The sequence below is a fragment of the Etheostoma spectabile genome, chromosome 3 (genome assembly GCF_008692095.1).
Source record: "Etheostoma spectabile isolate EspeVRDwgs_2016 chromosome 3, UIUC_Espe_1.0, whole genome shotgun sequence".
Classification (NCBI taxonomy): Eukaryota; Metazoa; Chordata; class Actinopteri; order Perciformes; family Percidae; genus Etheostoma; species Etheostoma spectabile.
The window spans coordinates 33651655-33676471 of NC_045735.1; the positions used below are offsets into that span (position 1 = coordinate 33651655).

The 24817-nt window shown below is 39.9% G+C and overlaps 1 protein-coding gene across 4 annotated transcripts in view; it reads left to right on the forward strand.

Annotated features, from left to right (window-relative positions):
- Nucleotides 1-24817, forward strand: part of nf1a (neurofibromin 1a) — a 256060-nt gene that overhangs the window by 74738 nt on the left and 156505 nt on the right. For 2 of the 4 annotated variants that reach the window (XM_032506717.1, XM_032506735.1), the window contains exons 15-24: nucleotides 162-241; nucleotides 1876-1999; nucleotides 4077-4327; nucleotides 6085-6157; nucleotides 9979-10062; nucleotides 12230-12616; nucleotides 14037-14176; nucleotides 22419-22541; nucleotides 22772-22855; nucleotides 23078-23194. In XM_032506717.1, coding sequence (XP_032362608.1) covers nucleotides 162-241; nucleotides 1876-1999; nucleotides 4077-4327; nucleotides 6085-6157; nucleotides 9979-10062; nucleotides 12230-12616; nucleotides 14037-14176; nucleotides 22419-22541; nucleotides 22772-22855; nucleotides 23078-23194 — 1463 coding nt within the window. Of the gene's footprint in view, nucleotides 1-161; nucleotides 242-1875; nucleotides 2000-4076; nucleotides 4328-6084; nucleotides 6158-9978; nucleotides 10063-12229; nucleotides 12617-14036; nucleotides 14177-22418; nucleotides 22542-22771; nucleotides 22856-23077; nucleotides 23195-24817 lie in introns of those variants that run through there. The other 2 variants (XM_032506726.1, XR_004328005.1) reach the window with 2 other exon arrangements.

Genomic DNA, 24817 nt, shown 5'->3' on the forward strand with positions numbered 1-24817 from the left:
TGTAAATGATCCCTGACATGTAAATGCACATTGAGTCTCCATTAAGACTAGAAATGCGCTATACTAATGTAGTCCATTCACAAAACAGTCTATTTTTTAACTTTAAAACTACCAAAAACTATTGTTTCAGGTCTTTCGTCTTCTGTTCTTTCTTTTTTCAGGCACTGCTAGTTCTGCACCAGCCTGAGACCATCGAGCTGTGGAATCCCGATGCCCCCATAGAGACATTTTGGGACATCAGGTACTTAACAATCTTCTCATCTTTCCATAAAGAAGGGAGGGAATCAAATACCTGGCCCTATTCCACAGGCATATACCCATAGAGACACAATTGTCTGCTGATGTCCCTATGGATAGGCCTTTCACAATAACAAATTTTGCTGGACAATAAATTATCCCAGAAATATTACAATAAATTAAATTAAATTAAAAAACACACACAACCAAAGCAGTAAATGAAATGGATGTAAACAAAATTGCACTTCAATAAAGTATTAAACAGTAGGCTCAGACCGTGTGCCAAAGAGATGAAGCAGGCCATATGAAAAAACCTTTAAAAAAATAATTTCTCCAGCATAAAGCTTTGTTCAAATAAAGCAAAAGTGAATTGCAGTCCCAAACTTCTCTTTCCCAAGCTACATTAACCAAGTCCTGGGTCTTCCCCGAGGCCTCCTCCCAGCTGGACGTGCCTGGAAGGCACTCCATCGGTTTCCTGCTGAGAACCATGGCTTAAGATTTATAGGTGCTAATCCTCATCCCAGCCACTTCACACTCAGCTGTCTAGTGAGTCCTGAAGGTCACAGGCTGATGATGCCATCAGGACCACATCATCTGCAAAAAGCAGCAATGAGATCCCCAGCCCACTGAACTGCAATCCATGCCCACCCCACGCCTCGATATCCTGTTCATAAATACTACAAACAGGATGGATGACAAAGCGCAGCCCACCTGAAACGAGTCTGACTCACTGCCAAGAACCCAGACACGGCTCTCGCTTTGGTCATACAGAGATTGGATGGCCCTGAGAAGGGACCCCCTCACCCCATACTCCCGCAGCACCTCCTTCAGTATGTCCAGGGGGACCCAGTCATACGCCTTCTCCAGATCCACAAAACACATGTAGACCGATGGGCATACTCCCAGGCTTCCTCCAGGATTCTTGCGAGAGTGAAGATCTGATCCATTGTTCCATGACCAGGACGGAATCCGCATTGTTCCTCTTCAACTCGAGGTTCGACTATCGGCCAAACCCTCCTTTCCAGCACCTTGGAGTAGACTTTACCAGGGAGGCTGAGAAGTGTGATACCCTTGTAATTGGCACACACCCTCTGGTCCCCCTTTTTTCCCTGGGCACCGTCCCAGACTTCCACGCAATGTTGAAGAGGCGTGTCAACACCCAGAGTTTTCAGCATTTCTGGATGTTGCTTAACTACCTCAGCGACTTCCACCAGGGAAATTGACAACAATCTCCCATCATCCTCCAACTCTGCCTCCATCATAGTGCGTATTAGCTGGATTTTAAGAGTCACTCAAAAATGCTCCTTCCACCGCCCTACAGTGGGCACCCCAGGTAAAAAACTTTATTAATGTGCATGACGAAGCCAAGAAAAGATGTAAAAATCTCCAAAAGGCATCAAAGCACAGTGTGAGTGTGAAGTTGATAAGATGAGTGGTTCTCAAGGAAGTTGCAAGCAGCAATACCACAGGCCCAGCAATCGACCAATGGTTGCTGGGCCTGTGGCCAATGGCATGTTTTAACTGGGCACTAAACTAGTTATATTAAAGACGGGAAATATTTATGCCACTTAATGTTCTTAACTTTTTTTTGACATTTTCATGATAATTATTTCCTTCCTTTTTTGCTTCTTTTTTCAGTTCACAGGTGCTCTTCCTTATCTGCCGCAAACTGATTGGTCAGCAAATGATTAATGGCACAGAAGTTCTCAAATGGCTGAGGGAGATCCTTATCTGCAGGAACAAGTTTCTGCTCAAGAACAAGGTACAGTCCTGTTTCTTGACTGTTCCAACAGGCTGCTTTATTAGTACCAAAAAGTTAACTAAAAGACAGGTAATGACAGACCTGCCAATCATGAGAATCTGAAAGTTACATTGGTATAGGCCACTTAGCTGTGTAGTCTTCTTTAAAGAAGTTTGAAGCATATTCTTGGTGATGTGAATGCTCAAAACGTTTTAAGATTTAGAGTGGCTCACTGTCTGTGAGAAAACCCTAAGTGTAAAAGCCCTGACACACCAACCAGACTGTCATCTGCCAAAGTTGGGTCAACGTGTAAGTGTGCATTGCTCCACACAAGTCAACACGGGTATACTGCATAGGTGTCAACACTTGGGTTTTAATGCCATTCAACAATCAATCAATCAATCAATTTGTCAGATGAAATCGTACCGGGTACAAGTGTATGTCTATGTGACGGGGTGGGGGCATGTGCTTACTCAGAGTTATCATTTAGGAAGCTCCTCTTAAGTCTCTCAGGAGGAAAGGCCATTACCCAGCTGCTTTAGATCTTGAATGAGTCTCCTAGCCACACCTGGTGTTGTTGTTGAAAATTTAACAAAATCGGCAACCAAGATTACAGGTTTCCCTGACTTTAGCAAGGAGATACATGTAGTGGAATGACAGTTTGCTGTTACATTGGATCAGCAAAACCATCAATAAAGGCTTCTTAAAAAAAACTACACAATCAAACATGTTCCAACCGAACTGTGATCTTAAATTGGGGGGAAATCATTAACAACATCGGCAACCAAGATTACAAGTTTCCCTGACATAATAGTATGTAGTTACATGTAAAATATAAACACTGCAGTACTGTTTGTTTAATGGTGTTGAAGCCCAAGTGTCGATGTTTGCACAGTACCACCATGTTGACAATGACACGTGTATCAGGTGCAATCTAGCATCTACTGCGTTGGAGCCATAGATGTATGATAAGGACCTGATACAGCTTTATAGGCTCATTCCTAAGTCACACATAGAGCCCAAAAAGTTAATCTGCCACATATAAGATTACCCAGATGATAGGCACTGCTTCTGCACTATGGGGCTCAACTGTGATCAGGTCACTGCAGCGATTATTTCAACGTCTCTTCTATTTCTTCCGTGAATATGTCAGCCAGGTAATCACATACAGGAAAGCAACAGTGCAGTCGGATACTTTACAAAATAAAACAAATTTCAAATTAAAACACCCAGGTTTATGGTGATTTTGGCTGTCTTGACTTCTCAACTGTGCCTCAGCAGACACACAATCAGGCACATGGAAAGAGAGGCCGACGGACGGACAGACAAAATGACACACACAGATTTTGTAAACAGCCAGGCACAAATCTACACTTCACGGCCATTCGTGGCGCTTCCAGAGGCATTGCGTTTCCGCTGTTAAATACTTCTGCCAGCTACATTTTATGCTCCGCTAACATGAATGGGATACAATTATTTCATCGTATGGCTCTTCTAGACTTTCCAAATGTAATCAGACCGCATAGATCAAATTCTGGTTGTGAAGCTTGTTATTTTTCAGGGGTTGTGACTCTCAAATTATGCCACTGATCTACTTCCCCATGTAAGTCTATTCTAAAAAGCCTTTGTGGGTCCCATGGCATTACGTGAAGGACGCAGAAGTTGTAATTCATTTCTTTGGCCACTATGTCAAATTGTCTTAAAAGCCAGGCACACTTCCTGGGGGCGTGGTCGTTAAGAGGAACTCTGATTGGCTGTTCATCTTAAGCAAATCAAAGCATGACAAGACAAATAAACGTAAGGAAAGCAAGCGACTGGAGTCAAGAGGGCACACACAGGATCTTCTAGTTTCTCATCTTAGTATCATCTGATAGTATTGGTGTCAAAATAGAGGAGAGTTATTTTTTTCTAAGGCGCAGATAATACATGTTAGTTGGCTGCCGGCTGTAGTCTTTGCGGTGTGTTCAATTGTAACTTTTTGGCCAAGACAAAGTCACCAAGAGGCAACGCAAAAGTCAGCCTTTATTGCCAATAGTTCTTTGCCGCTTCCTGGTGTGTCCCCAGCCTGAAATGTAGTTTTGGCCCTTAATTGTTCTAGGAGTGTGCCACTATGGGTGGTGGTATCCCCATCTGTCGGCAAGCGCAGACAAAGCTAGAAGTTTGTCTCTACATGTTCCTGTGGAGTCAAGACACAGAGGCAGTGCTAGTGGCCATGTCGTGTTTTCGCCACCTCTGTGAGGAGGCTGACATCCGCAGCGCTGCTGACGAGGTGCCAGTCCAGAACATCCTACCAAACTACGCCACCTTCAGTGAACTGGCCTCCGTCAGCAACATGATGGCAACAGGTCAGTACTGCTGGTCCCCCACTCTTCAGGCTGAGTTGATTAATTTTCTTACCTTACATATTATAACTTGTTCGGCACTGCATCTCACCTTTTGACATACTGTTGATTTATTCACTGAATTTATTGTATTTTCAGACTATAAATCAACAAATTAACAATCATCACATTCTTTCATGACACACATCAACATTACCAATATGCATATGTTCACTTCCATTAAGAAATATCTTGCTATAAAGGAAAAAAGAAGAACAATGTAATAATATAGGGTAGAATATGCTAATATCAATAGAGAATTATCCAGTGTTCAAAATTTTGGCACACTTTATATGAAGCTTGTTTTTATAATGCATTATAAACAGTTATAATATTTTACAATCTGCTTATAATGCTCTATAAATATAGAAATAAGCACTTATGAATAATCATAATGCTTTAAAACTGTAATCATAACACATTATAAAGCATTTTTAAAATGACTTATAAAGTCAGGTATCATAAAACAGTATAATTGCTGGTCACTTTGTGTATATAATGCAATTTAAATTTTTCATTCCATTTTGAAGGATTGTATGTTTGCATGTTACATATGGTCCTGATAATATTTGCAATGCTCACTCTCTAGTGAGAGTATAAAATCCATTAACAATAATGTTAGCATAGATAAATATTCACATCACATTCCTTCCTGTAGAATATTACAGTAACATGGATCTCTTTGGTAGTAAAAAGTTGTTTTCAAATTTCAAGAAAGTACTAAAGTCATTATAAAAAAGCTTTATAATGTGTTATGATTATAGTTATAAAGCATTATGATTATTCATAAATGCTTATAACTATACTTATAGAGCGTTCTTAGCAGATTATAACACATAACTGTGTGAAAAATGCATTATAGAGACAGGCTTCATAGAAAGCTTTGAGTGGCTTTTGCAGTTTGATATGTGCCATTATCTGTCTTTGTCAGCATTGATGAGAAGTTGGTGCGGGTTTTCATTCTTAGGATACTTTGGTTGTTGAGCAAGAAATGTGAAGAAGGCCTCAGCTTAGTCAGCTGTGATTGTGAAGTGCTGGAGGAGGACCCCGAATGTGGCCGTCAGTGGTTTAGGATTAGTGCCTCATACAAGGTTCATTTATTGTCCTTTACAGCACAGGGTTACACAATGAAATGCCTTTGTAGTACCTTTACAAGAAGAAAAAAAAAGTAGTGCATTTCTCTAGAACATTTTTTAAATTTGCATCAGAAGGAATGTTAACACCAGCAACAAAACACTGGTGAATTCTCTGGACAGAATGAGAGACTGCTAAAAAAACAGAAGTACTACAGTCATGGACAGGACCAAAACATCTGGCTGTGTGTTCCAGGGTCACGTCTTCATGTGCATCTCATCTACATTTAAAAAATGGTTTGTGGGTCATAAGTGAGCCTTAGAAGTACTTAAAACTATAGAAGAGCATGCCGGATGCATATTGGTATGTAATTTACCAAACAATTTGTTAAGAGCCACGTATCTGCTAATTTCCGGTGACTTATGTGGATGCAAACTGCAACTTGAGTAGGTGGCGGAAGCATTCAACTGGAAAGCGGTAATTCTACTTTAGGAAAGATGCCCTCTCAATGGAAGAGAAGCACTGAGCTTAGTGTTACTGACTTGAAATAATGCTGGTGCAAATGCCCAAAAGGATGTCATCTACCAAATTCAGATTCCAGACTGTGGATATTAGCTGATATAGATAACAGTTTTGGTCTTGTTTCCACAGGCCGGTCCACCTTGCAAAGAGGGTGATGGCCTTGCTAAGGAGGATAGAGCACCCTACACCAGGAAACATTGAGGTAACATTTCAGTTAGTTTCATTTCATTTTCACTTTGATTTATTACGACAATGCACATTAATCAACATTTATGTAAATGTGTCTGTGTTAGCCTGCCAGCAAATTTTCAACTGTGGTCCTTTCTGTAAAATGTTTTGAGACCAGTGCACCTTTAAACAGCAGGACATTAGTATGGGTTAAGATTCACAGACAGAAGACAAGATGCCATAAAGACAGCAACAGCAACAAAATAAGCATTCTCAAGAAGACAGGCAGGGCAACAGAGAGCAGCACGATATCATTACAGTAATACATCAACAGTATCCACATTCTGCACCCAAATTTTACATGCTGAATAAGAGTCCACTCCTCAAGACATCTTCATCCAGCATGTGAAATTTGGGGCAGATTGGACTATGTAAAAACTAGGGATGAGCCGGATACTCGGCTGAAACAAGTATCCGGTACGGATAAAGCACTTTTGCCGAGTACAAGTATTATACGAATAATACGAGTCAATATCTGTCCTTGTATTGAATAAAACTCCTCAGCTGACGGTGTCTGGGTCTGTGATAGTCACACCCCCCCCCCCCCCACACACACACACACACGCACACACATGCTTATTTGAGCCGTAGAACACAGTCTCTCCCCCCCCTCTCTCTTTCTCTCTCTCTCTCTCTCTTTCTCTCTCTCTCTCTCTCTTTCTCTCTCTCTCTCTCTCTCTCTCTCTCTCTCTCTCTCTCTCTCTCTCTGTCTCTTACTCACACACACTCACACATACCTGGTGTGGAAATAAAAAAAAAAGAACCAAAACAAAAAAAATCACACTGATCATATAAAAATCAAAAGTTAAAAAAAGAAAGTTATATTGAGTATGAAAACTCTTGTTCATTACATTTTACTTTATAATTGCAACCGCATGTGTTGTATTCATTGTTGCAAAACTTGTTCTGTATATAGTTTGTTTATTACCATGACAACACCATTGATCTGAAGCTCAATGCTGATGCTGTCATTTAAATAGTTTTCTAATCAGCAATCAATAAAACAATTTCTGATCAACACATATCAATTGCATGCTTAAAATAACATAAAGCTACGCCCATTTCAAGACGACCCGACCCACTTCTGGGTTAAGTTCTGTCCACTGCCGGGTTAGGCCCTGCTCAGTCTGAGTACAAATACAGATACAGATAATTCATGTGGTAAACAGATACAGATAATAATGCTGTACTCACTCATCCCTAGTAAAAACCTTCCTGTGTTATGGTAAAACATTCACCATTCTACAAAAATACAAAAAGCTTTGCCGTTTGACGTTGTGAAAGTCTTGACATGCTGCTGACCCAATTTGAGACGGATCTGTTGAATACTCTTAAAGCAACACTAAAGAACTTTTCCACTTTGGTCCCCCTACAGGTCGGAAGCGGACTTGTCCATTACTGCTGTTTTACTGTCTCATTATTTCTCATTCGATCTACAGATCCGCTACCAGATCTGACAAACTTGCATAGTGTGGTCATAGCCGATAGAGGGCCGTTCACCCTGTTACAAATTTAAACAATTTTGGAAACATTATTTTAAGGTTCATTATTTTGGTGCAAGTTTGCCAGCGCAGGTAGCCGATCTGTAGTTCGAATGAGACATACGAATAATGGTAACAGTAATGGACAATTTAGTGTTGCTTTAAAGGTCCCATGGCATGAAAATTTCCCTTTGAGGTTTTTTTTAACATTAAAATGAGTTCCCCCAGCCTGCCTATGGTCCCTCAGTGACTTTGAGAAAATGAAAGCTTAGATGGGCCAATCTGGAATCTTCGAATTTGGAAAGCAAAGCAAGGGGCAAGGTTACCTCCATTTTCTCTGCTGCCCACCCAGAGAATTTGGCCCACCCATGAGAGAGAGACATCATGGCTTTCAAACGAGCAAAGTGGTGGTTGGTCAAGGCCAAAGCCCCAGCCTCCACCTTGCCCCTCCCTCTCCTCCTCAAAAGCTACAGACTCAGAAATGGCACATACTAAGGAAAGCTCATTGTGGGACTATCTCGAGTGGCTATAATTCTGCGCCAAGGCTGAATTTTTGGAAAGAGACTTCAGATATGGTATTAGGGGAACACTAAAGCATATATAAAAGCATCCAAAGAGCACCATGTCATGGGACCTTTAAGAAAAGTTACAATGTTCCATACCTGTAAAGAGTGTAAAAAGGGTGTCATTACATCTTTGATCTATGACATCATCAGCCAAGCTTTTGAATATTCCTATTTTTGAGTGTTTGTGTTCCTCAAACATTTGTTCATAAAATTAGAATGAACGCACAAAATCCAAGCTGGCTGATTTCCCGTTTGAAGAAAACATTTAATAAAAATGGAATATGTTTCTCAAGATGAAAGCAAAGCTCCCGTCAAATTTTGTAAAGATCAAAGGAACGTTTTCCCAACCCTTGCGTGTGATTGGGGGCACAATGGACCTTGCCGACCAGAACCAAACCTAGTCATTGCAGAACATCCCAAGCCACTCAAAAATTATATTGCCCAGCATTTAAATAATAATAATAATCCTTTGTGCTCGGGCCCTAACAATAATAATAATTACTTAAAAAACAATAGCTTTCTCACATTTTCAGTGGGCCATTATAAGCAATACAAAAACAATAGGTTCCTAGCACTTTCAGTGCCAGATTGTTGGGCCCTGGCCATTGTTTGAATGTTTCTGCTTAAAAAAAGTGTTGAGTGGTGGAGGTGTCTTGCCATTTAGGATCTTGAATATTAGGCTGATTTTTGTGTATTTAATTAGTTTTCCAACTAAGGATGTCATCTGTCAGTCATGTTGCAATCATGGTAGGTATTGGGTTTTCCAGCTAACACTTTAAGAGCCTGTTTGTACACAAAGATACTGGGCTTAAGTGTTGTACCTTTTGCAGCTTCTTATGTACCTATAATTAGTCAGATTCTATTTTGTTCATTTGAATTACATTATCCACTTGTTTTTTGAAGGACTAGACAAGGTGCTGTCAAGGACACTACTGAGATATTTGACAGGAGAGACAACTTAAATGATCTCTCCTGACGCATAAACTTTAGGATCACAGTCAGATGCAAGCGTCACTTTTTTTTAGAAAAGCCATTTAGTTACATTTATCATTGTTGCACATTATGGCACAGTTTAGCTCAATGCAACAATGTTTCAATTTTAAGTTCAAATTAGGGCTATCAAAGTTACCACTATAACACTCAAAGTCATTTTCGCTAGTTTTCTTATGATTGGTTATGACTGAAGTGTATCATGTTATAAACATCTGTCTCTAAGCCGGGGACACATGATCTGATGATAAGGATGATGATCCCTGTGCTGGCTGTGCCATTATTTTACTATGGGGAGAGTGGTGGGGACAACTAAGAGGAAGCGCTGCCCTTAGCGTGGTGCTCCGCTCGAAATAGCCACCAAAAGTTAAATTATTTCAACTTTGACCTTGTTACTGACCTTTCAAAGCACAACCAATGAGATAACAACTGTATGTGAGGCAGCCACAAGCAATGAGGACGTATGCTTGCACTGCACTTTGCATATTAAGCGTCCACACTATACTCTAGTCTGCACTCTACCTCGCGGTATTACCGCTGATCATATGTAGGCGGGTTTACGTTTGAAGCACAGCTTTGTGCCACACTGAATTAATTGCCAATTATTTAATCAGTTGACTTCCATAATTCAAATTTAAACCTATATACTTACAAAAATATAATGTCAAGTAAGCATCATTCATTGCTCAGTTTTCTGTCACCTCTGTTTTTGCCATATTGTTAATCTCTAGTTGATTTTCCGTTGGTTCCACCTTCAGGCTTGGGAGGACACATATACTAAATGGGACCAGGTCACCAAACAGAATCTCAACTTCCCCAAAAACAAGGCAGATGATGGGCAGGTAAGCTTGTTACAGGGGATCTCCCTGTGTACCTTTGAGTAATGGAGTTTTGAATAAATGTGAAATCTAAGAAGTCATGGATTTGATTTAGGTGAAGCTTGGAGGAGTGTTGAATTTGTGCTCTGTGTTTAACTATACATATAAATGGTAGGGTCCCAAAGGGGTATCTAATGGTGCTTAGTACCAGCTCGACTTGGCTCGACTCAACGTGGTGCCCTGTCCTTCATTTTCTATTGCAGAATTAGTACCGCCTAATGCGTGAGGCAGTGTGGCTGGTCGTCATAGCAAAGCTGCAGGCCACTGCCGTGACACCTAACATTCAAGTTCAAGACCGATGTCGACGTCGATTGTGTGTTGCTTTTGATAAGGGCTGAAACGAATCCTCAAGTAACTCGAATAATTTGATTACTAAAAATCCTCAATGCAAAATGATTTTCCTCAATGCTTTATTTAATTAATGTTATTAACGTTGTATCGCTCATGGTGTTTCCGCACTGAGAATTATTACTGTCGCCCACATGGCTGACGCTGCTTGCGACACATACATCCCCGCTTGAAGACCGTTCTCTTAATACATTCATGATGAAGACTGATTACAAAATTAAGAAAGCGTGTAAGGGGCTAAGAGAAGTGACAGGCTGGAGAAAACTTTGGGAATCAGTTTAAACGGAATTAAAACAAAAACTCTGAACAGTTGTCTGCTGCAAAATCAAACTAGCTTACCACAATAACGGCACAACGTCCATGCTTCAGCATCTCAACAGAAAACATCGAGTCCAATTTGAGTCGTATGGATGATGAAACTACACCAAACGCAACAACTACCAAAATCAAAGAAAAGAAAACGTAGTGGTGACCACAATTTGATCTAACAAGCCAATTGTTGCGCACCACTATCTCTCACTCTCTCGCAATCGCCACAAGAGGCCGCGCTGACAGTGCGTTCGCCATTTTGGACTGAATGCTTTCCTGTGTCACAATCAATATAATACATCCATGAAATTATTATTATAACCTATTTGAGGTAACGTTAGCCTACCATTAGCTAGTAGCTATCTTAAACTAGGGTTATTATATTAAACAAAAAATGAAAATAAGCAGTGAAACTAACAATAAAAACTAAAATCTTAAAGAAAAGCTAAACTATATTGCCAGGTTAAAGAACTAATAAAAAATAAATTTAACTTATTTCAGTTTGAGTCTTTAGCTATATTATGTTACTACCTAAAAAAAAAAGGTGACGGCTAGAATTTCTGTCAACTTCTGTGACATTGAACTATAGAAATTAAATGAACTTTACCAGTGTTGAGCAAGTTACTTTTAAAAAGTAATTAGTTACAGTTAATTCTTCCAAAAGGTAACTAAATTAGTTACACAGTTACAAATTATACTGCGTTACTTTCAAGTACATTTTTAAATGCTCAAATGTGACCCCACCTCCACCCCTCTTTAACGGAACTTAAAGTACATGTGCATGTTCAATTATTTATGATGAATCTGAATATTGTAATTAAATGGACACTTAAAATATATTATTAAGAGAAACAATGTACCCAAATCTAAACTATTTTAATGTTGCTGTGGGACAAAGTGAGACTAGTTTCCAATCAAATGTCATGTGTGTAGATATTGTGTTAATATAGTGGCCTAATACAAATAACACATTTGATGTTTTGGAGCTTTCGATTTTGTGAGAGCAGAGAGCAGCGCATCAGTCTATTTTTTACATGAGCGGAAACAGGAAGCATGGACGAGTTTGCAGACAACCGGATGCCAGGACTCTGAGTGACTGCATGTCAATCTTGTAAATCTAGCGGGCTAAGATTAGTTCTTTTATGGTGAATGAAAGACTTGATGCGACAAAGTTGGTCATTGGATCAAATTGAAGCATTGATGACAATGCTTTTGCCAGTTCTGCCATTGTTTACCTTTTTTTCTTCTTCAAATTTGTAGAAACTGCAAAGTCGGTAGCCTTTTTGCATTAGCGCCATCCCTGCAACTGGTGTCGCAACCCCCATGCGCAAGTGTAAATATGGCGCTCCCATGACGTTAAATTTGCGTGTGACATGGAGGCCGGGGCGAGTATAGCGCACGTGTAATACATTCACCGATGTAGCCTCTCTGGTGTTGTGCTCCTGCAGTTCAGTGTCTCTGTGTCCCCTCACAGCAGGAGTGGATCAACATGACAGGCTTCCTGTGTGCTCTGGGTGGTGTTTGTCTCCAGCAGCGCAGCACCCCCAGCCTAGCGACCTACAGCCCACCTATGGGCCCCATGAGTGAGCGCAAACACTCCATGATCTCCATGGACCCCTGTGGTATATCCAACCCTGTGGCCTCAACATCCTCCTGCTCCTCATCGGCTTCCAGCGAGACACCAGTCAGTCGCTTCTTGGACCGGCTGCTGGCCCTGCTGGTGTGTGGTCATGACAGAGGCTTCCATGTTCACACAAATGTGAAAGACCTACTGGGGCTGGAGCTCAGCCCTGCCCTCTACCCAATGCTCTTCAACAAGCTGAGGAACAGCATTGGCAAGTTCTTTGACACCCAGGGACTGGTGAGTGGAACTATGGCACAATAATATAAGAATACTTCAAACGGTAACTCTTTATTTGAGAAATGTGCATAAGTCTGACATGACACTGTTATAAACATGAAGGGCTATTTATAAATGTTGTCATTAAGTGTCATTCGATAAATTACTTTAGATGCAAAGTTTGCATTGTTTGACTTAATAATAATAATAATAATAAATTGAATTTGTATAGCGCTTTTTCCGAGCTCAAAGTCGCTTAACAGGGTAGAGACAGTGTTTATTTAAAAAAAATAAAAAAACTAAGGATAGGCAGAACCGAAAAGATGGGTCTTCAGACAGGACTGAAAAATGGTGAGGGACTCAGAGATGCGGATCTCATGGGGGAGGGAGTTCCACAGCCTTGGAGCTTCCCTGGAAAAGGCTCGGTCCCCAAAACTGCGGAGCTTTGACTTGGGGACATAGAGGAGACCGGCTGTGGTGGATCTGAGGGCCCGTGAAGGTTGGTAGGGGGAGAGCAGGACAGTGAGGTATGACGGGGCAAGGTGGTGGATGGCTTTGTAGGTGAGGACCAGGATCTTGTATGTGATCCGGTGAGAGATGGGAAGCCAGTGAAGCTGTTTTAGGACCGGAGTGATGTGGTGCCAGGATGTGGAGCGGGTGATGAGACGTGCAGCTGAGTTCTGAACCAGTTGGAGCCTTGTTGTGTGTATTGTTTGTGTTATGACAAATTAACCAAAACAGCAATGTCTGTGTTATGACACAATACACACAACATAACTTGAGTGCCAGGAGCCAAACCTGGAAAGAAAACCACCTATGGGTACTGTATTTTCTGTCGTCAAACTGGCCTCCTCTCAGACAGTTTTGGAGGCTGTGTTTGGTCCCTTCCGGCTGCAGAGTGCTATTTGATTGGGATTGAAAACAAAAACAGGAAGCTAGGGAGAGACTTGTCGCGTCGTGGATATTGATTGGCATTTAAAATAGCCAGTAGCATTGAATGTGTTATGTTCACCCGCCATCATGCTAACATTTTAGTTCTCTATGACAACAGTTTCATGTTAATGACCACTGTCATGTCGGTCTTATGCACACGCCTTTAAAGTGTTACCCTTCAAACTTACAGTTTGGCTTTTTCAAGATTAGTAAAAAAAGAAATGTAATTGATGAGTGTTGTAAATATTAACCTCATCCCAAATCTGTCAGTATTGATACATTGTTGGAGCAATACAAAAAGTAGTAATCCATGTATAAATTAGGTTTTCAAAGACTGATATGAATCTGTGGTTTCTCAGGCCATATTTGGCATCTGTTCCTCATCATTTCATGGCCTTCTTGTTCAGCTTTCCAAATCTGCACAATTTCTTATTCTTTCCATGGTCAGTTTTGTATTATTTTTATATAGCTTAATCTGATATGTACTCATTGTTTCTCTATTTTACAGGTTCCTATCAATGACAATAACACCCAGTTTGTGGAGCAGACCATAGCCATCATGAAGAATCTGTTAGATAACCATACAGAGGGCAGCTCTGAACACTTGGGACAGGCCAGCATAGAGACCATGATGCTCAACCTGGTCAGGTCAGTACTTCCTGGTAGTAATTGGTTGGACCGCGGTAAAGCGGGGGGCCAAGCGGTCTGAGCAAGTCTGTCACTGAGTGAGTCACTGAGTGAGTGATGAAGGTACCCCATTGGTCATTTGAGTTTACTTTTAATGTTATCAAACAATGAGAAAATGTTCTCCTGTTTTAATTTCTTGTTTGCAACCTGCAATGACAAATAAATGGATGGCATATATATATGTATGTGTGTATATGTATATATATATATATATATATATATATATATATATATATATATACACACACACTACCGTTCAAAAGTTTGGGGTCACCCAAACAATTTTGTGTTTTCCTGAAAAGTCACACTTATTCACCACCATACGTTGTGAAATGAATAGAAAATAGAATCAAGACATTGACAAAGTTAGAAATAATGATTTGTATTTGAAATAAGATGTTTTTTACATCAAACTTTGCTTTCGTCAAAGAATCCTCCATTTGCAGCAATTACAGCATTGCAGACCTTTGGCATTCTAGCTGTTAATTTGTTGAGATAATCTGGAGAAATTGCACCCCACGCTTCCAGAAGCAGCTCCCACAAGTTGGATTGGTTGGATGGGCACTTCTTGCGTACCATACGGTCAAGCTGCTCCCACAACAGCTCAATGGGGTTCAGATCTGGTGACTGCGCTGGCCACTACATTACCGATAGAATACCAGCTGCCTGCTTCTGCTCTAAATAGTTCTTGCACAATTTGGAGGTGTGTTTAGGGTCATTGTCCTGTTGTAGGATGAAATTGGCTCCAATCAAGCGCTGTCCACTGGGTATGGCATGGCGTTGCAAAATGGAGTGATAGCCTTCCTTATTCAGAATCCCTTTACCCTGTACAAATCTCCCACCTTACCAGCACCAAAGCAACCCCAGACCATCATATTACCTCCACCATGCTTAACAGATGGCATCAGGCATTCTTCCAGCATCTTTTCATTTGTTCTGCGTCTCACAAAGTTTTTTTTGTGATCCTAACACCTCAAACTTGGATTCATCCGTCCACAACACTTTTTTCCAGTCTTCCTCTGTCCAATGTCTGTGTTCTTTTGCCCATCTTAATCTTTTTCTTTTATTGGCCAGTCTCAGATATGGCTTTTTCTTTGCCACTCTGCCCTGAAGCCCAGAATTCCGCAGCTGCCTCTTCACTGTAGATGTTGACACTGGTGTTTTGCGGGTACTATTTAATGAAGATGCTAGTTGGGGACCTGTGAGGCGTCTGTTTCTCAAACTAGAGACTCTAATGTACTTATCTTCTTGCTCAGTTGTGCAACGCGGCCTCCCACTTCTTTTTCTACTCTGGTTAGAGCCTGTTTGTGCTGTCCTCTGAAGGGAGTAGTACACACCGTTGTAGGAAATCTTCAATTTCTTAGCAATGTCTCGCATGGAATAGCCTTCATTTCTAAGGACAAGAATAGACTGTCGAGTTTCAGATGAAAGTTCTCTTTTTCTGGCCATTTTGAGCGTTTAATTGACCCCACAAATGTGATGCTCCAGAAACTCAATCATCTCAAAGGAAGGTCAGTTTTGTAGCTTCTGTAACGACCTAAACTGTTTTCAGATGTGTGAACATTATTGCACAAGGGTTTTCTAATCATCAATTAGCCTTCTGAGCCAATGAGCAAACACATTGTACCATTAGAACACTGGAGTGATAGTTGCTGGAAATGGGCCTCTATACACCTATGTAGATATTGCACCAAAAACCTGACATTTGCAGCTAGAATAGTCATTTACCACATTAGCAATGTATAGAGTGTATTTCTTCAAAGTTAAGACTAGTTTAAAGTTATCTTCATTGAAAAGTACAGTGCTTTTCCTTCAAAAATAAGGACATTTCAATGTGACCCCAAACTTTTGAACGGTATTGTATTATTATCTATATATATATATATATATATATATATATATATATATATATATATATATATATATATATATATATATATATATTGGAAGACAACAGCTCTATTACCTGAGCCACAGCCATCATAGGAGGAGAATAAACCAATAAGAGTGTCTGTCTCCATAAAATTAATGTGTTGAATGTTTGATGGCACCAGTTTTGTCAATTAACTCACCTGGCACTGCTGATGAGCTATTCCACACCTCTCTCCCATGTTGCTTAATGCAAACGATGCATCCACAAATAGGCAACCTCCGCTGAGGACTAGTGACAACAAAGCTGCAATTCAGCCCTGGATTAAAGTGTGCCAGAGTGATCCAGAACTGCCCTGGTGCTTTTGATTGATAAGTAAATTAATCTAATCATACATCAGTGTTTCAATCGCAGACTGTCTTCAGTCCCTTGAACCAGGAAAATGTCACTGATTAGTTCATGTTTGTATAACAGCAGGGCAGTCAATATTCTGTGCTTATTTCACGTCTGTCTGTGGACAACTGTTTTTTTCATCAGATTATGATGAGATACATCAGATAATGTCTTATAAAATTGTATGTGAAATCAGTTTGACAAAAATGACAACTGAAATGTTCAATGTAACTTGATATTTGATACAGAAATGAGCCTGAATTAAAAAAAAAAAATATATATATATATATATATATATATATATATATATATATATTTTAATTGACTTAAATTGTACTAAAATGTTTTAAGAGTTCAATGTTGGTATTGACAGTGGTAAAACAAGTACTCAAAACAGTTTTTTCTTTTTATGGTTAACATTTTTTCATTACAACATGACACATAAAACACACAATTTGCAACATGAACATGTACATATAGTCAAATCTGCACCAAGAAGTTCTCTTTGCTCTTTTGTCAGTTTGGAAAGCCTTAGTGACTATAAAGGAACACATTTCTTCATCAGTAGAGGTAGATAATGACTTATAGATATCAGTTTTATCCAAAGGAACTTATAATTGCTATATGTCGAAGGCTGCACGACTCAGAAACAACTATGGTTTACATGTCTTTCTCAGAGACACATTGGTTGACGTATTGCAAAGGGACTTGAACCCAGATCTCCCACACCAAAGGCATATTTCATATCCACTGCACCAAAACATTTCCAAAATTGGATCTACCAGCAGAAATGAGGAAGCCAGTTACTGTACCTCTGTTTAATGTATCTAACGAGTTATTTTCCTGCTTTGTCTCCCGATTCAAAATAATTTTGTCAAGCCCTGAATAAATTGAATTCTACCTTCTGAGATAGACTATTATTGTATTGGAATTTAATTGAGTCAGGTTTCTTGGACCATACTGTGAAATTCTTCGCTTAATCTCGTTTATGCGCGTTTGGTTTTACCTTCTAATTCTTTCTCTTTTTTTTTTTTAAACACTTTTTTTGTACATTTCCAGTTATCAAATAAACAATCATATTCTTTATTTAACAAGTAACCATAGAAAAACAATCACAACAAAAAAAGGACAAAGACAGACAAAACCCAAAATCAACCTGACAGACTTGGCCCAGACAACAGACGGACAAAAGATTAAAGAAAAATCCATTTAAATAAAATCATGTGTCTCACTAATAAGGAGGAAAAGGCAATGACCCTCTGCAAAGGAGCAAGGGGAACAGATCCCATTGTATCAAAAAAACAACCAAAAACATCAACCAAGGGAGAAGGTGAGATGTTATAAGCATAAGCATTACTTCAAAAAAGGATGACCAGAAAGGAACAAGCTTCGGACAAGACCAGAACATATGATAGGAAGTAGCTGGCGTCTGTTTACATCTATCGCATAATGGGTCTATGTTTGGAAATATTCTTGCTTTTGAGAAGTGCAACCTGTGTAACACTTTAAACAGTATTAAAGAATGTCTGGAACATATGGAAGAAGATTGGACTCTAGTTAGAGCCATATCCCATTCCCCATCAGACAGCTGTGTCCCCAAGTTTCATTTTCCCACTCTAATATGTGAAATAGAGAGGTTGCAGCTGTCCATGATATGGGAATAAATAAATTATATTTTGCTCTTATTCAGCATAATGACCTTTTATAGGGAATCCAAACAGGAAGGAGATGGGGGGGGTAGGACAATTGGCAAACATAAAACATAAAAATTAGAGTAAAATCTCTAATTTGCAAGGATCACAAAAATTGATTATTGGTCAGACCGAATTTTCTTAATAGTTCTTCAAAGCTAGCAAAAGTATCATACAGGTCCTCAATACTATGAATTCCCTTGTCATACCAAATTTTGAAGCCACTGTCCATTAGGGATGGTTGCAAAAAATGATTATGTATTATTGGTGAGTGAATAGAAATACTTAGACATCTTTTGAACGGATTTAAAATGCGCAGTGATTGAGTTACAATTATATCATCCTTAATAAAAGGATAAATAGATAATGAAAAAAACTAAAAAGTGGAACCATTTGGCCTTTTCATAAAGTTTGATTTCACTGCCAAATGCTTTTATAATGGTGTCAGAAATAATTAAAGTAAAGGGGTGCCAGTAGCCAAACCTGGAAAGGTAACCACCTATGGGTACTGTATTTCCTGTCGTCAAAGTGACCTGTCAGTTTAGGAAGCTGTGATTGACCCCGGCCGGCTGTGTTCACTGGGAGCGCCAGTAACTGTTAGTGCTATTTGATAGTGACGTGTCTCTTGTAAAAACAGGAAGCTGTGAAGGAAATTTTCATCACAGATACTGATTCATGTTTATAGTAGCTAATAGCGCACAATGTGGTTTAATACAAGAAACAGCCTACAGCTCAGTGCTTTATAATGACAAAATGACATGCAGTGGGTACTTCACATGAACAGACATAGTAGTTAATGCACAATAAGAATAGTGTGGTGATCGTAATATTTTTCACCGGGTTGTCCACATCCAGATGTGCTTTCTATTCTCCACCTTTGGAACATTGTAGTTTCACCGGCAAACCCACGTCAATAACATTCGCTGTCACATGATTACAGCTGAGTGTAAGGGCAATTGGATTCCCCTCGCACCGTGGTTGTCTTTTCCTAATTCCTTTTAAATTAATCTTCACATCTTTCCTTGACCTCGTTTACCATCCAAGTTTGGGAAAAGGACTTAGGAGGTAATTTTCTTTTCAACCACAACAAGAACCTCTGAGACTGATTGAGGAGGCTTCAGGGCTAAGTCAGGTAATAGGACAGCTACACAGGTAATTGCAGCTAATAGGGGTGGGAATCACCAGAGGCCCCACGATTTGATATTATCCCAATACTTCACAATACTATATTATTACGATTTTAAACATAGCAAGAAAATATCGAAAAATAGCAAGAAAAAATATAGCCAGGGTTTTGGTCTTTAACCAAGCTAAGAAAGTCACTTCAGCTGGTTTAATTTTGTATTGAAAAATAAGTAAGATTAGGCACACAACTCTTTCAACAATACAATTAATTCAGCAATATAATAAGTCCAAGCATTTTGACCCCCTTTTTGGATGTTGACAAAAATTAACATAGGTTCAGGTCTTCGTGACCTTTTAAAAATCACGTTTAAGCCTTAATTATAGCAACACCGTGTGGCTGAGTGGGCTCATATTTATTGGGAACTAATGCACATCATTTTCAGCTCATGGCAATTTGAGCCTCAACCAAAGATTACAAATAATTGATATAGCCGCAAGTGGAAATTCACTGGTTCAAGAGAACCAACAACTCCACATACAGAGAATTGCACCATAGGAAACACAATGTGAACCTTGATTAATTACAAAAATGGAGTGAAAAGGCATGCAAATTCTTTACTGAAGAAGCAAAGACCTATTTAAGTGTAACAAATGTTATTATTTCTAATAAGCAAATACATCAAAACAGGCAGAGGCTGGAACTGCTGAAAGAAAAAGAAAGGTTAATGAGCAAACAAGAACTTCATTAAATAGGAAGAGGGATACAATTTTTTTTGTTACAATTACCATTAAAAACAGTGTTAATATAAATGCTAAAATATAATGAAAATTCAGCCCAGAGTAACCTAAATAAACCAAGGAGAGACCTCTAGAAACCAGACTAAAAACCTAAAGCAAAGGAAAATCAAGCACCAAACAACAGTGCTCTACAAGCAGGGGGAACCTGGAAATGAGGTGGGTAGAGGGAGTACATTTAGCCAGGCTCAACCTTATAATGTATTAAAATTAGTGCTGTCAGTTAAACGAGTTACTAAAGGCATTAACACAGACTCATTTTTACTGTGTCAATTTTTTTATTGGGTGATTAACGTTCTTTTTGGCCTAGCAAACATAGTTTTTTTCCACATTCTTTTGCAACAACTAGTAACATTAGAAAAACCACAACACCACACCGGATCTAGCTAGACCGGAAACAAAACAACAGGCAAGTCACACACACTTGTTTGGGCTTGCTAGCCGGCCAAAGAGTAGTAACGTTACTTTTTGAGTGGATGACAAGCGTGAGACGCCGAAATGGATGCCAATAAGATTCTGAATGGAAAGTTTACGTTTTAAAAGTTGCCACATTGTTCCATTGACCAGACCAAAGTGTGAACTGAGCCATCATTGCAGCACGTCCAGTCTGAAATACCACTTGATGGTCAAGCACACAGCTGATGCAGATTCTCCACCCCTTCGTCAAAGTATTTTTTTTTTCACCCTTTTATTGATGGACAGTGTTACATTTTGAGAGATTTTTTTCTCCAAATGTGAATGACTGCTCCATGTGAGAATGTTACGTGTGAAATTGAACACTACAGTATCAAGGTTGCTTTTGATAAAAAAAACATTTGCACAAAACAAGCCAAGCCACATTTCCATGTTGATAAGAGCATTAAAATGAGGAGTAAATAATGGGACAAAAAGAAATCAAGAGACATTTAGAATAATGAAAATGTACGATTAATTGCTAATTAACTATGACATTAATGCGGTTAATTGCGATTAAATATGTTAATTGTTTGACAGCACTAATTCAAATATCTTTAAAACCTGAACCTACTCATCACCTTTGAGATGGGGCATTACGTGACATATTCACCAGTCACAAGATAGGCGAGGCAAAAAGGCTTTCCTGAAAGTGTTTCAAATAACAGGTAATAAACAGTTTAAGTTAGAAATGTGTTAAAAGTGTTTTTTTTACATAACTGGAGCAACAAACAGTCACAACCACAGCAAGGACATATCAAGAAGCAGAGAGAGAACAAAGGAGCACAGGTGTCTTATATTGCCTAGGCTTGATCAGGGGGTTGGCCAGGGGAGGGGTCAACAATACTTCGTTCAACACCACTATACATTTAGTTGAACTTAGGGGAGCTTTCCCCAGTACAGACGGAAGCAACAAAATTGCCAAATTCAAAGCTGCAAGCAGCATTATGCGGGTTTCGGCTTTACAAAGCTAAGCTAAATCTCTTCGGATGGTTTAATGCTGTATAGAAAAATGGTGAAACCAAGTACACCTGTTTCATCACTATAATAGATGCAGCTGTTCATTAAGTCACACCGTTTTGCCCTCCTTAATCAGATTTTTAATTAATTTAGCATAAAATGCTAAATAGGCCATGCCCATATGCCCCAATTAAAATGACACTTCAGATCCTGATTATTAGTTATGAGCTCAAAATTGTTGCTTATGCCCATTCCTCAAGTCAGACTTAAGATATGTTACAATTTTTATGATGATTGGACAAACCGTTGTCAAATTCTTTGATTGATTGTGGCCATGTTTTTTAACCAATCTGTTATAGTTGAAATACGTATACCAGTCCTGCAAGGCTGCAAACCAATTTTGGTCTTGTTTTACTGTTTTTCACATGCAAATTTGCAAAACAATTATCACAGCGCACTTTTATGGTCCAAGAGGCTGTTTTGCAGAGCACATTGATCTGCATACAGTAAGTGTGAGAAATTTCAAGTCAAGCAGACTTTTGGTGTGAGTGGCGCAACCTTAAAATAAAACGTTTTTTCCATCAATAATTACAGCACCACCATGTGGCCGATTGGGCTTATAATTATTGGGGACCGAATGAACATCATTGGGCCAAGTGTTTCTGTCTCATTCCAGCTTGAAACCGCGAATTGGCGCTGGCGGCTATTTTTCTAAATTTAAAAATGGGATGAAATCAAGCACACACATTTTTCAACAATGCAAATGATGCAGCAATATAATAAGTCCCGCCATTTTGCCCCTCCATTTTCAGATTTTAACAAAAGTTGGCACTGGGTTTTGCGGTACACTTTGTTGTTTTTGGTGGTTATGGGTTAAACTAAAGATCTGTGTATTAACCTTTTGCTCTATGCTCAGGTATGTGCGCATCCTGGGCAATGTGGTCCATGCAATCCAGATCAAAACCAAGCTGTGCCAGCTGGTGGAGGTGATGATGGAAAGACGAGATGACCTGTCCTTCTGCCAGGAAATGAAGTTTAGGTCAGTGACAAAAGCTGATTTTTAGGTGTACACACATCACTCAAGTCAATGACAAAGCCACCTCTACAACTCTACACCAGTACCACTATGCCACTTTTTTACAGGGTACAACAAAAGCTGGTTGAAGATCTTATGTTTCACTCTACTTGTCTTTTAGATGCAAATTTATTATCCCCCTAGGTCAGTTTTGAAGGTTGCACCCATGCTCTGGTCTTCCTCTGTTATTGTAGGAACAAGATGGTGGAGTACCTGACTGACTGGGTGATGGGAACCTCTAACCAAGCTGCTGATGATGACATCAAGTGTCTAACAAGGTGCAGCTTTGGGATCAACTCATCTAATAAATATATTGTAAGAAATTAAGGGAGCGCTCTCATTAGTGTGTGTGTGTGTGTGTGTGTGTGTGTGTGTGTGTGTGTGTGTGTGTGTGTGTGTGTGTGTGTGTGTGTGTGTGTGTGTGTGTGTGTGTGTGTGTGTGTGTGTGTGTGTGTGTGTGTGTGTGTGGTGTGTGTGTGTGTGTGTGTGTGTGTGTGTAGGGACCTGGACCAGGCCAGTATGGAGGCAGTGGTGTCTCTGTTAGCTGGCCTTCCTCTTCAGCCAGAGGAGGGGGATGGCGTAGAATTGATGGAGGCCAAATCTCAGCTCTTCCTTAAGTAAGAACACACCTGCACCCAACCTCCTCTGTGGCTTTGTTGCAGCGTCTGATCGTAAATTCATCTCAACAAAGTTCACAATCATTTTAAGAGATTTAAAGATGAAGCGCACCCACAGTTTTTATCAGGACGCTTGAAACTGTGTATTTAACACTCGGACTGCCAGACACTGAAGAGCGTCTGTATCCTTTTGTTTGGCTGATGGGCCATTGATGTGCCTTCAGTCTCTATTTCTTACGCTGCGTTAAACTCTTTAGCAGCAACAACGCACACACCATGCACAGCCAGATATTCTAACAGCTTTGAAGTAATTTGGATTAAATCTCATTAAAGTAATACATGTGGAAATGGCCAAATCACAATCCTTTCGAAATTTCAATTTAAAATGGCGGACTTCCTGTTGGGTTTAGGGTACGGCTCCGATGACGTTTTTTGTACGTCTTGACATACTTCATATGTCAAGTTTTGTTAGTCTACGTTAAACGTATTGCAGGGGCTCACATTTTTTTTAACCTTTTTAGGGGTTGCTACTGAGCCATTTTTGTGCGCCTATTCCAGAAACCCTTAAAATACGTACATTTTCACCAGATTTCGCCAATTTAGATGAGTTTTTGAGTATGTAAAACCCCTCAAAAAAGAATAATAATTCCTTCAGTTTCAATATGGCCTTTGCCGCTGGGGCCCTAAATATAGCGCAAGCGGTGATTGGTAGGTTCATGCTCAGTCCGTCAGTAGCTCAGTCCGTTGGGAGTTCGGTTGGGAACTGGAGGGTCATGGTTCAAGTCCCCATACGCACCAAAGTACCCAGTGTGGTTTGGTAGCTGGAGAGACGCCACTACCCCTCCCGGGCACTGCCAGGTGCCTTTTGAGCAAGGCACGGGTCCAACTGGCAGCCCACCTACTCTGACATCTCTCCATTTGTGCATGAATAGGTCCTGAGCATGTGTGTATGCCTGTGTGTAGTAATTACTAACAAACAGAGTGTAAATTGTAATTTTCCACCTGGGGATCAATACACCATATAAATTATAAATTTCTCGGCCAACAGACGGATGCAAATGGACTGCATTTTCTGTGCTTACCACCTGAGCTACAGCCACATCAAGAAAGCAGCCCTATCACCAAAAGTCAAAGCCACATGCAGCATTAAACTGATTTCCCTTTTACAAAGTAAACAGTCACTTCAGATGGTTTGATGCTGTATTATTCAATTCAATTTTATTTATAGTATAAATTCATAACAAGAGTCATCTCAAGACACTTTACAGATCTGGTCTAGACCACACACTATTATTTAAAAGGACCCAACCGTTCTAGTATTTACCTCCAGAGCAAGCAACAAATGGCAAGGAATTAACCTTGCACAGACCCAGGCTCTTGGTAGGCGGTGTCTGACGGGCTGGGTGGGGTTGAAATGAATGGTGGCAATAACAGTCGCATTAAAAGATAATGGAACAGTGACTAGAAATAGTAGTTTGTAGTAGTTCATGGCATAGCAGGGCACTTCACGGCATTACAAGGCGCAGCAGGATGTAGCTGGGTACCGCAGTGCGTACAATATAGATGTGCAGAATAGTTCATGGTAGACAGGAACACAGTAGAGACAGCAGAGAATCAGAAAAA